The 15,448-nt window shown below is 44.8% G+C and overlaps 1 protein-coding gene across 1 annotated transcript in view; it reads right to left on the bottom strand.

Annotated features, from left to right (window-relative positions):
* The window catches only part of AFF3 (AF4/FMR2 family member 3), a 179,477-nt gene that overhangs the window by 23,725 nt on the left and 140,304 nt on the right, over positions 1-15,448 (bottom strand). Inside the window, exons 12-13 of the mRNA XM_040425090.1 lie at positions 10,851-10,922; positions 9,177-9,270 (exon numbers count right to left, since the gene is read on the bottom strand). Of these exons, the coding sequence (XP_040281024.1) occupies positions 9,177-9,270; positions 10,851-10,922 (166 nt within the window). The remainder of the gene's footprint in view (positions 1-9,176; positions 9,271-10,850; positions 10,923-15,448) is intronic.

Here is a 15,448-nt window from a genome sequence, read left to right as displayed (position 1 = left end):
AGGGCACCATCTATTAGACTCATAGTCTTATCCTATGCATTCGGCACAGTACTAAGATTTCACTGTCACAGCGCCATCTATTGGAATGATAACCTTGATCCTGTGTTAGCTGTTGGAAATGAGGAGAAGCACAGCGCCCTCTAGTGGACATACAGAGTCACTGTCTGTTCAGTCAGGAAGTAAACAACATTTTGCATGCTGCATCACGCCCACCGCTGCTCTTTTAAATAAATCTGAATGTTAGTACAACGTTACAATGTAAATTCAAATGGGCTTTCTTTTTCATTTTACTTTTGGCAGGGAAAATGTCTGCAAGACATGAAATTGAAATCTCAATCTACCATTTTCGCTTCTACTTGGTGTTTTCATTTGATTTATGATTTTGACTAGGGATGAGCGAATCGACTTCGGATGAAACAGGCGAAGTCGATTCGCATAAAACTTTGTTCTAATACTGTACAGAGCAGGAGCTCCGTACAGTATTAGAATGTATTGGCTCTGATCAGCCGAAGTTATTACTTCAGAAATTAATTTATACTGTAAAAAAACATTTCCCTAACTCGGGTTCGGTGGTACCTTGGAACCGAACCCGAGTTCGGGAAATGTTTTTTTACAGTACAAATCAATTTCTGAAGTTATTATGCGAAGTCTCGTGAGACTTCGCAAAGTAATTACTTTGGCTCATTAGAGCCAATACAGTCGAATATTGTACGGAGCTCCTGCTCTGTACAGTATTAGAACGAAGTTTTATGCGAATCGACTTTGGATGTTGGAAAAGAAAATTCAAATGGAGGAATTGAATTTTCTTTTTAATTTTGGCATGCATTTTGCATACACTGGATGAAATTAAAATGTTTAAACGTTATTTTTATTATAATTTTAGGTTTTTCAATTTCATTTTAATTTTGGCAGGTTTTACCTCACATTGTTTGGGGGTTGAAACAAGTCAGACAACCCTTTCAATGACATAAGAAACTAGAGGCAGTTCATGCACTGTACCAGGAACCTCAACTGACACAGCAATTAGCAACTGAAACCACAAATGAATAAACAGCAGAATTTATTATAACACATTTAGGGGCTTTAGGGTATTTTTTAAATAGGTTGGACAACCCCTTTAATAACAGCTCTATTATAATTCTGGAGACCTATATAAGGGGCCATTTACAAAGAGCAATGAACAATTGCACTTTGGAACGCTCATTCCAGATTACTGCCCTATGTACACATGTTGCATCTGTTATGCAGGCATAAAAACATCAGTTTTTGGCAGCACATTGTTCAGTCACATGCAGTACTGATTAGAGATGAGCGAACCAGTCGGGCCAAACCAAAGTTGCTCCAATTGCCCTGAAAGTTGGTACATAAGCCCCTCTAGCCTCCTAGGACTAATTTTAAGGAAAACGTGTTATCTCTTTTCTCGTTTATTTTTTATCATTTTTTCCCCTCCCCCTTCCCCAAGCTCTGGCATGCAATGACAGCATTAGCAAATGATGTCTGAGTGACACTGACATACATAGGCATGGGTAAATGCATGTTTGATGGCGATAACATACAATCTGTTTAAAAAAAGACACTGCACTGGCACGTCTCATGGTTTTTCATATTCCAAAGCTTCCAAAAATTGTCCCTGATCGGCACACGGTGTTATGAGATAAATAAAAAAAAGTGACTTGAGGGAACGTGATGGTTAGCAAGTGGCATTAGTGGCATGATGCAGGGGGGCGTGGCCTGACCGTCATGGCGTGAGGTCGCATGTTACTCCAGCTCCAGCGGCATCCTGGAATTATCCTGGCCATCGGCGACTCCTGACCCCGTGTGTTTTACCTGGAGACCCCCTGAGACACCCGGTGACCCGCCTGAATGACAATTGCCTGCCTACCCGATTCTGGGGCTTTGCCAGCTTGCCGGTGTGAAGGCCCTCATACTACCGCGGGAACGGCCATATTACCACCCCAATACCCCGGACTTTAGATCCTCTGAGGTGAGTGCGGGGAAGGGGAACGGAACCCTGCTATTACCTTCCCCGAGCACAGAGAGCCGACAGAGCTTGGAGTGGAAGGTGCGTACGGCTCCCGGTTACCCGCCTGCAGTGCCGCTGCCTCCGGGACCCACGTGTGCTTCACAGTGCTGGAGCCATTTCGACCGCAGCGCCTGTCACGCTGCATTGCTCCTCCTTCCTCTGCCTGCACATCAAGGGACAACACTCCGGTGGTGGCTTTTGAACCCCCCCCCCCCCCCCCCCCCCCCCCCCTCCTGAGCAGCAGCAAGGGGTGAAAAGTAGTCTGGAGTAACACAGATCCGGGCCATCACTGAGGTACAGTCTTCTTTCCTGCTTGGATAGAGTTACCTCTAGATTTTGTGGGGAGTGCACTTATCAGCTATAGGCCGCAAGGGAAGTGGCTGGCGCACCCAGAGAGAGGGTTATCACTGGATTGCACTGTACTAGTTCCTGCTGACGTCCCCTAGACACTCCTTGGTACTGCACCTGCTCATAGGGTGGAACTGTTCCCTCTAACACTTTACATCACAAGTGACCCCTGAGGGGCTGTTACCTTTATCATACGTGAACTTTCAAACGCTTTATGGGCCGCAAAATGGGCACCCCTGGGCCTACTATTTAGCCTAAATTGATGATTGATAATATGAGCCAGACGGAGAATCAAGGGGATGGTACCCCCACTGAACAAGCGGCGGTGGATCTCTCTACAATTATGGCGGCCATCACAACTTGCCAGACGGCGCTTACGGTCAAAATTGATCATGTCCAGGCAGACCTTACCCGCCTCAGACACGACATTGACAAGATACGAGAAAGGACCACTGAGGTGGAGAGGAGGTTGGGAGAGGTAGAGGACAGGACACAGCGTTGAGATTCTGCGGTCCGTACTCTCCAAAATCAAGTTAAGACACTGATGGCGAAAGTGGAGGACGCCGAAAACGTAACATAAGGAACAATATCTGCATTATGGGGCTACCTGAAAAAGCGGAGGGCCAATCCCCGGAAGAATTTGCGGAGCACCTTATCAAACAAGTTCTTGATCCCATCAGTCTTTCGGCGAATTTTGCGGTGGAGCGGGCCCACAGGATACCCACCAGACCTTTACCTCCTGGGGCCCCACCACGACCTTTCATTTTTAAAGTCCTGAACTATAGGGACCGTGATGCAGTGGTTGCGGCGGCCCGCTGCCTGAAGGACATTGACTTTGATAATACCCGGATATCCTTCTACCCGGACTTTTCTTCGGAGGTCCAGAAACAGCAAAGGCAATTCACTGCAGTGAGGGCCCGGCTGCGAGAGAAAGGATTCGCCTATGCTATGATGTACCCAGCACGACTCAGGGTGCAAGACGGAGATTCAGTGAAATTCTTCTCCACTCCAGAGGAAGCATCTGAATGGCTCGACCGGAGGGGCTGAGTATATTGAGACTTGTGGGCTGGGGGGTCTTGGTATATGCTTAAAGATGGCCGTGGTATAGAGAGGAGCTGTGTTTGACAAGACTGTTCTGCTCCCTGGGTTTAGTTTAATTTTCACCGAGGGTTGCAGCGTTTAGAACGGGTCTCTCCCGTCTTACTATTTACTAGTTGTACTACTGCAGTTTGAGTATCTAGGCTCGGATATGTTGGGGTCATCTGGGCAGGGAGGGGGGTTTGGCTTGGTGAGTAAGGCAAGTTGGGAAGTTTCCACTTTTGTACTGAATGTTTGGTATGGATGTGTGTGTGCATGGCTTGGGTGGTCCAGTGTCCTCTTGAGTTATAGCGATGCCCTACCGCCATGATGACGGTCTGTCGGTTTGTCTCCTGAAATGTCAGGGGACTTAATGACAAAATTAAACGGTCCCTTGTCTTTAATTACCTGAAGAACCATAATCCCGATGTACTGGTAGACACATCTGCAGGGGCAGAAACTTTTGGCGGCATATCATGCTGTGTATAATACCAGGGCAAGAGGTGTGTCAATTCTGGTGGCAAAGTCCCTTCATTCCGGTCTTACTTGGTCCAGACTGATATGCTGGGGCGTTTTGTAATTCTCTATGCTGCAATTAGAGGCATCGACTACCTCATAGTGGGGGTTTATGTCCCCCCCCCCCTTCCAGAGGGAGATATTGGACGAGATTATGAAACGAGTAGCGACGATGCCCGCCGCGCCACTGATTGTGTTCGGAGATTACAATGCAGTCCTTGACCAGGTCGTGGATCGGCTTCACCCCAGTGGAACCCATAGCGACGCGTTGAGTTCCTGGTTGGAGGTACCTACATCCTGGGGAATGTCAGTATTCCTGCTACTCTGCCTCCTATGCTGCACTTTCTGAATTGACTTAGTGTTTCTTAGTAAAGACTTGCTACCCTGTCTAGCGGTGGCAGAATATTTACCGAGAGGCATCTCTGACCATGCCCCCGTAATGGTAACCCTAAGGCAGCCACTTGCTCCTGCGGAAAGAATATGGAGACTTAATAGCAAATGGCTAGAGGTTTTACCAGTGGCCTAAGCTGCACAACAAGGCATAAAGGAATACTGGGAAAATAATGAGGGTTCAGCCAACCCGTTAGTGGAGTGGGAGACTTTTAAAGTGGTATTGCGTGTCACCTTGGTTCCCGCGATAGCCTCGCATAGGAAAGAGTTAGGCGCTACTAGAGTTAAGTTGGAAAAGGAAGTTGTGGAGAAAAAATATAATTATACGCAGGATCCTAGCGAAGAGAACCGTAGAGTATGGGATGAAGCGCAGAGGAACCTTAGTTTACACTTGACAGAATATACTCAAAAGAGGCTTCTGTTTCAAAGACGCCTGGGGTTTTCAGACGGCGATAAAAACGGGAGTGCGCTGGCGTTTCTTGCTAGAACGGAAGCGCCACAGACTGTAGTTCCTCACATTACTTGTGGGGATGGCTCAAAGGTATTTCACCCTGGGGATATATGTGAACAATTTGCTCAATTCTATACTGATTTGTATAGTTCAAAAACTAGTTCATCCCCGGAAGAGATGCGATCCTACCTTCAGTCTATCCCTCTGACACCTTTGGCCAGGGCAGATAAGACGTTTTTAGAGGGGCCTATAGATGAAGGGGAGATCAAGGCTGCGATTGAGAGTATGTCGGCGGGGAAATCACCTGGTCCGGACGGCTTCCCGGTAGAGTGGTACAGGTTGGATATTGATCTTCACTGTGCACGTTTGCTTCAGCTTTTTAACTATGCTTATGAATCCGGTGGGTTGCCGCCATCCTTTGGAGAGGCCACCATCGTAGTGATTCACAAGGCTGGGAAGCCTCCGGACCAATGTGCGTTGTATAGGCCGATATCCCTTCTGAATGCGGACGCTAAAATCTTAGCCAAAATTCTAGCTAGGCGCCTGAGTGTGGTAGTCTTATCCATTATTGACCCGGACCAATCGGGCTTTATGCCTGGAAGGACAACCGACATAAACCTCAGGAGGTTATTTACAAATTTGCAGGTCAGACATGACAACGCTGGCTCGAGGGTCCTGGCATCTCTTGATAATGAGAAGGCCTTCGACTCTGTAGAGTGGCATTTCATTTGGGAAACGATGTACTGCCTTCAATTTCCTCAATCTTTTGTCAAGTGGGTCCAATTGTTATATCAGGCGCCTACGGCACGTATCAGAGTGAATGGATCTCTTTCCCGTTCCTTCAGGCTGTATAGGGGCACCAGACAGGGGTGTCCTCTCTCACCGTCATTATTTGCCCTTATAATGGAACCCCTTACCCAGCTGATCAATAACAGCTCTCTGATAGAGGGGTGGACGATAGCGGGGGTGCAGGAGAAAGTGTCACTGTACGCAGATGACTTGTTAGTGTACTTGGCTGATGCTGGCCCATCCTTAGAAGCTCTGCTAGATATTGTAAATGGATATGGTAGGTACTCGGGACTCCAGGTAAATTGGGTCAAATCCAGTCTATGTAGGATAGATATAGAAGAGGACATAAATATTTCCCCGGTGTCACCCCTGAGGGTGGTGGACAGTTTCCTTTATCTGGGGATTCATATCCATAGGGACCCGAGGCAGTTTTGCCAGTTGAATTTGAGACCTAAAATGGAGTATGTCACGCGCAAGTTGGAAGCTTGGGAAAACCTCCCTTTAACCCTTGTGGGCAGAATCAATATCATAAAGATGGTATTGTTACCCAAACTATTGTATGTGTACAGAGCGGCCCCTGTAAAGATCCCTAAGTCACATTTCGACTCCTTAGACTGAAGTATGTCTCTTTTCCTATGGCACCATCAGACCCCAAGGTTGGCCAGGAAAACACTGAAGGCTTTGTATGCACAAGGGGGGTTGCAACTACCGGACATGTAAGTTTATTATGTAGCAACCCGTTTGATGTATGGGCGGATGCCAAAAACCCGGCGGTAGTGCTTGTGGCGGCGCTGGTGGGGTCCTATAAAGCGCTGACGAACCTGGTGTATAGGGGGGTGGGGCTCTGGGAGCCAGAAGGTATACGGAAGCCATGGTGACGGTGATTGAGGCATGGGTACGGTTTGTGGAGACACATGTTGAAGAGCCTACGGGGGAAACCTGGTCTCCATATACCCCCCCTGTGGCGCAATACACGGCTTCCCGAACTCTTGAACCTTTCAGACTTCGAGTTTTGGCCCCGAAAAGGGATTAAGTATCTGACACAACTGTATCATGAGTTTTTTTTCCGCTCCTTTGAGAGCTTGCGGACTGAGTTCCTGCTGCCCCGGGCGAGCTTTTACCGCTACCTCCAGCTGAGACATGCTTGTGAAACGCAGTTCAAATCCTTGTCATTGAACTTGGATTGTGGCCCTCTGGAATCGGTAGCCAGGAGGGTGCATCCGTATAAACCAATCTCTTCCTTTTATGTAGAAATTGTAAAGATGCAGCAGGAGTCTCCTATTCGGCGATCCTTCGTTAGATGGTCGGCGGATATCCCTGAGTTGGAAGACTCTCATCTAGAGGAGTGGCGCTCGGGGTGGAGGACGTCTGTTATAAGCACCCGCGATCAGCTCGTTCAAGCCAAATGGATGCATAGGGTATATTTGACTCTGTTGCGTCTTTAATACATGCGGCAAATACCGGATCCGGCTTGTGGGAGGTGTGGGGAGGCTAGGGGCTCCTTTTTTCACATGGTTTGGCTGTGCCCGGTATTACAAGTATATTGGAAGGGGATATACAGTTTCATCAACGCGAAGTTGGGGCTCCCAGGGATTTGTGATCCTATGGTATGTTTGTTGGGACTGGTCTCCGAAGCTACTCCGACTAAATATGGTAGAAAACTGCTTCGACTATTGATGTTCTATGGGAGGAAGAACATCCTTCTGAAATGGAAACCACCTAAATGCCCAACTGTGGACCAGTGGTCGCAGCTTATAAATAAAGACCTTCAGATGTACAAGCTGACATATGCAGCAAGGGGGATACCGGATCGATTTGACAAAATTTGGGGCCTATGGGTTCAGGCTGAGGGCACGACATGAGGGAGTGTTAGGAGTGGGGACTGAACTGCCCAAGCGTGTGAATGAGTGTGTGATTGCCCGATGAGTGGGCTCCGGTGTCAGTCATGTGGCGACAGAGATCACCAGTCACTAAAGTTATTCTTTATCTCTTCTGCTGTCAGGAAGTACATGTACACTTGATCATTACCGGAATCGCTTATGTTGGTGAATGTGTCTATGTGAATTGTTCCTTTTCCCTTTGGGATTGTTGTACTTAATGCAAAAGTGTTAAATAAAAGCTATTTAAAAAAAAAAGTGGCATGATGCAGGCCACAGCAGCAGCCATACACAACGTGATGGATAGAAAGTGGCATTAGTAGCATGATGCAGGCCACAGCAGCAGCCATACACAACGTGATGGATAGAAAGTGGCATTAGTGGCATAATGCAGGCCGCAGCAGCAGCCATACACAACGTGATGGTGGGTAGGCAGACAGACAGATAGCAAGAGTGGCAAGATAGGACACCGGTAGCAAGGAGAGGTCTATTGACCTAGACTTTGACAAAATGTCTGTCTGTAATTTCAAATGTGTGGAAAGTGAGTACACGGAAACTGACCCTCAGCATTATTGGCAATGGCATGATGCATTGCAGCTTTGCCTGGACTGTGAGAAAATGGCAGTATTGATGCAGTAATCCAGCAAAATTATGTGGTGCCAGTGCGCCTTAAAAAAAAAATTACGTAAAAAAGTAAACATTTCTACTGTGTGGAAAGTGAGTATACGGAACTGACCCTCAGGCATTAGTGGCAGTGGCATGATGCATTGCAAGCTCCAGCTTTGTGTGAACTGTGAGAAAATGTCATTGTTGATACAGTGATCACGTAAATCTCCACACCAAAATATCTTAAACATATTTATTAAGATCCAACACCTTATTTCTCCTCTTCAGACATAACTCTCTTTGGTAATTAATAATTTATCATATAACATTTCTGCTTCTCCCACTAATATGTATGTTTGGTTCATGTCTAATCCTACTGAAAGGGCTCTGCTTATCTCAGGAACACTTAAAATCAAACATGGCCAATCTTATTGACCCCATAGAGCATATGCCTGAGAAGACCTGTTCCATACACATTATATTATCTACGTGAGGTACCATAAGAGTCCCTGCTTTACAACAATAAGAATGTTTCTTGATTGAATTGTCTGATACGACTGCCATTGGTAAAAACTTATTAGGGCTGTTTCACACGAGCGAGTCCATTGCTGGAATCACGCTCCGTGTGCGAGTGTGATCCTTATTTCTACAGAATCATACTGACAGCTTTATGTCACTATGATTCTGTGGAAAAAAGGCCATGCTGAGGCACATAGCATTATAAATCATGATTATGCCGTGCGCTTTTGCAAGTCCAGAGCGGAGGATCACACTCACACATGGAGCGTGATTCCCGCAATGGACTCGCTCGTGTGAAACAGCCCTTAAGGATGCGTTCACACATGCTGATAAGACTGCCGTTGGTGAAAACTTATTAAGGATGCGTTCACATGTGCTGATACGACTGGCGTTGGTGAAAACTTAATGAGTTCACACATGCTGGTGCTGTGGTTTAATTTTTTTCACTTGTTTTGCAAAACTGCTGATGTTTCATGCCACAAAAATAGCAAAAACAGCAAAAAATCTGCATGATAACATGGGCTTTTCTACTCTTGAACAGATATTCTCATACAATTTAGAATATTAGTCAACTTCTTACCTTAAAATAATCAATAAGAGCTTTAGAATACTTCACTGCATGGTCCCTTTTGAGGCGAAACATTCTCCAGTACAGAAGAGCCAGACAACGATAGCTATAAGCAGAGAAGGTACATAAATATGCCAGTAAAATCCATAACTTATATCGCACTGAACATACAACCATTCTGTTTATAATATAAATGTGATGGATGAAGGTATACCAGCAGTAAAATGATTTATAACTTCTACATCAGTAGAATGTTTATAGACTATGAAGGCAGACATTAAAATATAATTTAGTTTTATGTTCCTCTCCTTTTCACATGAAGGACAGAAGATGTCCTGAATGAACAACTGAAATAGTTTGTATTAGCAGAACTTATAGGGGTTGTGCAGTGGGTAAATACCGATGACCTAACCTCAGGCTAGGATATCGATATCAGATCGGGAGGGGAGTCCAACTCCCAGCTGTCTTCCCTCTCCCCAGTCACTACATATATATGCTCTGCCAAGCATTCGGGCAATAGTTATTTCATGTGTATGGCCAGCCTAAACATGTTTGCTCAACAAGCATATACAGCCTAAAGCCTCATTCAGAATGACATTTATGGCATATTTGTGCTATGTGGGGGGGTCTCAAAATGGCATTTGCCATAATATATGGTGCCTAAGTTGGGGCATCTTTATTATCCCTATGTATGCTGTTTGGAGAAACAAGGATGGGGTTCATTGGATGCTTTGTACTATTCAGAGGATAGCATGACTACAGGTGTCTGGCAGCAGCTTACTCCCCTTTTCCCATTGATATAAATAGCTAGGCATACAGGTTTACAGGAGGGGATTAAGAGCGATAGCTGTCAATGGAACAAGCATTCTGCCATCAGCTATCCAGTGTGTACCTAATGTGTATTGATATCTTAAAAGGTCACTGAGTTTTCAACAAATTTTGCACTAATCAATAGTACCACTTGTGTACAAGAGGAATATTTCTGGTCACTATATGACCTGTGTCTGTCATTTTTAGCAGTTTTCCTCTATGCATGATGTATGTGTAGATTGCAGTTCTGGGTGGGGACTAGCTGCCATCCACTGCACTCAGAAAGTAGAGGAGAATCTGCTTCCCAACGTTCTCACACTCACTCAGAAGCAGGCCCAAGATCATGAAGGACATTACAGAGCAGAGCTGACCTGTATGGTTGTGAATAAAGCTCTTAGGAAGTTTATATCTTAGCCCCTGTTGCTTTAGCAGTCTGCTTGTCTGTGTGTGTTTCACTGTGCTCCTACTCACTCCTCCCCTTCCCCTCTCCATAGGCTTGCTTGTAATATGATCCTCTTGTGGAGCTGCTCCTGTCTAGGACAGGGTTAAGGCATGTTACTAAGTAAAAGGCAAATAGCAAAAGGGGTGAGGTAAACAGTTGATAACATGAGAATTAGACATTTGTCACTGATATTACAAAGTTGCTTGTGGTTGCTTGTACTATTGATTTATGCAAAGTTAGTGACCATTTAGGATTGTATTCTATTCATTAGACCTAGAAATCTGCTCCTTAATCTAATCTAATGTTGGACTGGACTGTTATTTACACTGAATTAGATAAAATAAAGGACTACAATGCAATATTATGTATTGCAATTCATAAGTAAAAGAGAAATAATGGGAAAAATAAATGAAGGTTATTGTTAAGCTACAAACCATAGAGCTGTAATTTTCTTGTCCTGAGAAGTCGTACTGTGACTCAAATGTGAGTTCAGCCTCAAGGCATACCTTTAAAAAAAACAATAAATACATAAAATATGCACCGACAAAATATATAAAAAAGGAATAGCTTTTCCAGTAAGATTATCTCAGTAAAACAAGCAGTACTGTTTATGGATAATACAATATGTATAAAAAAAAACTTATCATCAGTTACAATAATAGTTCTTATGGATGAAAATGGAGACAAAAGTCAAACAAATGAAAAAGAATCATAGGTAAAGCGCTTGTAACCCACTGTACCAACTAACCCACTGACTTTGGTCTAGTCCTAAGGACATTATCCTGATGATCCCCTGGTTTTCACCCTATAAGCCCTATACAGGGATCTGGCCTTCGCTGCAGGTGACCTAGTAATTCAATAAATAATGTTCCTAATAGTAGTAGCAGGCCAGATACAGACACAGGCAGAAGATGTAATATGGGTTCTGTACATTTCACATCTGTTAGTTAGCTTGCCTGATTCCAATGCCACAGAGAGAGGCTGTGGCTCCTGCCGATGTCTGTGTCCAGTTGTGAGGCAACCGGACACTTCCTTCATCAGTCCCAATATGGGCTGTGGTCCAGCCATGACTCTTCTTCTCTCCCTGGCTGGCTGCACTGCATTGAAACCAACAATAGAAGAGAGACCAATAACCCGCGTCGAAACGCGCGTCGAGGTGCAGCTCTGGTCATACACCCTGTGTTCCCGCATATCATGGGTAATTTATGTCTTGCTTTATACATGTCTAGTATGTTATTTTAGTGTCATTTGCTTACACATACAACTCTTGTTTCACCTGTATTCAGTTATTATGTTATTTGGCTGCCTGTATTCTACGTGATGGCCACCATAGTTACTAGGGGTGGGCAAGTCCGTTATGTGTGACCCTACTGATCTCTCACATGTGTGCAATACATATGCTTATATATGTTATTCTGGGCAAACCTACAGTTTTCCCATTAATATGCGGTTTTACACTTAGTGTTTTTTGACACTTCTTCCTTGTTAGTCGGGTATATGTGAGGGTGGGGGTTCACGGTCCCGCCACACGGGGCGTCCCATTCCCCTTTACCTTGTGCCTTCGTGTTATTGTGTATTTATTATTTTTCATTCCAATAAACTACATATATTTTATATGAGTGCTCTCTCATTTTTCAATGGGGTTATTGGTCTCTATTGTTGGTTTCAGTATATTATACTAGACCCCAGTGTATTTTGTACACCTTATTAGAGTTTTTCTTATAGGTTGGTCTAACTGGCTACACTGCATTGCCAGTCAAATATTGCCTGCTGATGGCATCAGGCCTGGCATCTAATTTAAAAGACAAAGAGCCCCAGCCTTGATTGTATTGCCTGCTGATTAAGGATTATCCTTCATCACTCTTATTTGTATGCTTATGCAATTACAGTTGACTAGTAAAACAAATTATTATCTAGATCTCAGCCTTAGGGCTCATTTACAAGACCGTATGGCCGTGGTGCCCGTATTGCAGACCGCAAATTGCGGACCACAATACAGGGGCACTGGTTGTGTAAACTTAGCATTGCGGATACAGACCCATCGACTTGAATGGGTCTGCAATCCAAAAAATACTGCAAAGCCCATGGAAATACTCAGATGCGCTTTTGTGAGCTTTCAGGTCCGTGCTTCTGCACCCCAAAAGATAGGACATGTCCTATATTTTGCTGTATTTTGCGGATAGTATGGGTCGGCACAGTAATACGGGATTCACACGGCCAGTGCCTGTGCTTTGCAGACTGCTTTTTGCTGTATCAGGGCTACTGACACTAATTTGTGACTCTTCTGGCGACTGTCCTGGGGATCTTCTTGCAGAAAAGCTCACGCCTCTGTCACAACCAGACAGCTGAGAAGCTCTGACAGAAGCCTTTCAGAACCTCCTCCTTGAGTTTTCTTTGTTTTGGTTTCAGTTCCTCATCTCGTTAGCCTCTCTCAGCTGTCATGCAGTTGGACTGATTTCTTCCCTTTAAATTCCTCCCCATAATGCAGTAGTGTGCGGCTTATACAACTTCCTGGAGTGTGTGTGCATGCTGTTCCTATATCCCAGTCTTCTGCAAGATAAGTGCTGTATATTTATTTGTGATTTTCTGTTTGCTGGATCTTAGGAGACCCTGACTCCCTCCGTGTCTAGTGTAGGGAGCCGGTGGTCGTGTCCCCTCACTATTGTAGGGTCTTCAGGCGTTAGATAGTTGAGGTACGTGGATATGCGACCATCCACCTTTGGGGTGTTCGCATAGGCTGAGCAGTCAGGGAGAGTGTGCCAGGTCTCATGCAGGGGTCTCCCTTTTGTTCCTTAGTTGTGGATCCAGTGAGTCATAGACTATTTTGCATTGTCTTGTTTCCTGTACACCATCCGTGACATTATAAGCCGCCAAAACCGTCTTAAGCATGGATCCGGTTTCACTTTTGGCTGAACGCTTCCAGGGTCTTTTATTGGAGGTAGCTGATCTCCGTAAGACTTTTTCTCAGTTTCAAGTGACCGGTTCAGCTTGCGTTCATGGAGTTTGTTCTGAGCCTAAGATCTCGCTTCTGGATACGTTCTCCGGGGGTAGTGAGAATTTTGTGCGTTTTAGAGAGGCTTGCAAACTCCATTTTCGCCTTCTTCCCCATTCCTCTGGTGATGAGGAACGGAGGGTGGGGATCATTATATCGCTGCTCAGGGGTAACGCTCAGTCCTGGGCCTTTTCGCTGCCGGAGGGGGCACGGCCCCTCTGTTCAGTGGATGAATTCTTTTTAGCCCTGGGTCAGATATATAATGATCCGGATCGTATTGCTCTGGCTGAGTCTAGACTACGTCTGTTATGCCAGGGTAAAAAATCCGCAGAGATATACTGCTCAGAATTTCGGAGATGGGCAGCTGATACTGGTTGGAATGATGCTGCACTCTGAAGTCAATTTTGCCATGGTCTTTCAGAGGGATTGAAAGATGCATTCGCCTTTCATGAGAGGCCTATCTCCTTGGACTCTGCTATGTCTCAGGCCGTTCGTATTGACAGGCGTCTTAGAGAGAGAGGAGAGATCTCTCCTTCCTGTCATACTCAGTCCCGGGACAGTGCAGCGGTCTCATTCTGTGCGCAGGGGTCTCAGTCGCTGTCAGCCCCTTCTGAGCAGGAGCCCATGCAGCTGGGGTTGATTGCCTCTGACAATAGAAGATTCAGCCCGCATGGCAGGGTTTGTTTTTGTTGTGGAGGTATAAATTATTTGGCAAATGTTTGTCCCTCTAGGAGATTCAGGCAGTTTTCTGGGAGTAATAAAGAAACAATAAGGAAAAAATCTTTTAAAAATGTTCCGTCTGTTACTATTGGCAGGGTTGAGGCGGAAATTGAAGGTTTTCCGTTTGCTTGTAGTTCCCGTTTTGTCCTGCCTGCTAGGGTGGCACTAGAGAGCAAGAGCATTTTTTGTGAGATTTTTGTGGATAGTGGAGCAGCTGTCAATCTCATTGATAGTCAATTTGCAATAACTTTACAGGTATGCACTTTGGGAAAGGATATTCCTGTTTTTGCTATTGATTCCGCTCCACTTTCTCAGAGATCATTAAAGGGCATAGTTCACAATATCCGTTTAATTGTGAGTGATACTCATGTTGAGGATGTGTCATGTTTCGTCCTTAGCGGTTTGCCTACTCCTCTAGTGTTGGGGCTACCCTGGCTCACTAAACATAACCCCACCATTGATTGGCAAGCGAGGCAAATAAATGGTTGGAGTGACTTTTGCAGAGAGAATTGCCTCACGACATCTGTTTCTGAGGTTTCTACTAAGATTGTACCACCTTTCCTCTCTGAATTTTCAGATGTCTTCTCTGAGAGTGGAGTTCAGGATTTGCCCCCGCACAGGGAGTACGATTGCCCTATTAATCTCATCCCAGGTGCCAAACTGCCTAAATCTCGTTTATACAATCTTTCCCAACCTGAGAGGGTCGCTATGCGTACTTATATCTCTGAGAGTCTGAGAAAAGGACACATACGACCCTCGAAGTCACCTGTTGCCGCTGGTTTTTTCTTTGTTAAGAAAAAAGATGGTTCTTTAACCACTTCAGCCCCCAGTGCTTAAACACCCTGAAAGACCAGGCCACTTTTTACACTTCTGACCTACACTACTTTCACCGTTTATTGCTCGGTCATGCAACTTACCACCCAAATGAATTTTACCTCCTTTTCTTCTCACTAATAGAGCTTTCATTTGGTGGTATTTCATTGCTGCTGACATTTTTACTTTTTTTGTTATTAATCGAAATTTAACGATTTTTTTGCAAAAAAATGACATTTTTCACTTTCAGTTGTAAAATTTTGCAAAAAAAACGACATCCATATAGAAATTTTGCTCTAAATTTATAGTTCTACATGTCTTTGATAAAAAAAAAATGTTTGGGTAAAAAAAAAATGGTTTGGGTAAAAGTTATAGCGTTTACAAACTATGGTACAAAAATGTGAATTTCCGCTTTTTGAAGCAGCTCTGACTTTCTGAGCACCTGTCATGTTTCCTGAGGTTCTACAATGCCCAGACAGTACAAACACCCCACAAATGACCCCATTT

The sequence above is a fragment of the Bufo bufo genome, chromosome 3 (assembly GCF_905171765.1).
Source record: "Bufo bufo chromosome 3, aBufBuf1.1, whole genome shotgun sequence".
Classification (NCBI taxonomy): domain Eukaryota; kingdom Metazoa; phylum Chordata; class Amphibia; order Anura; family Bufonidae; genus Bufo; species Bufo bufo.
The sequence above is the reverse complement of the archived record's forward strand: the minus strand, read 5'-3'. Positions and strand labels throughout refer to the sequence as shown.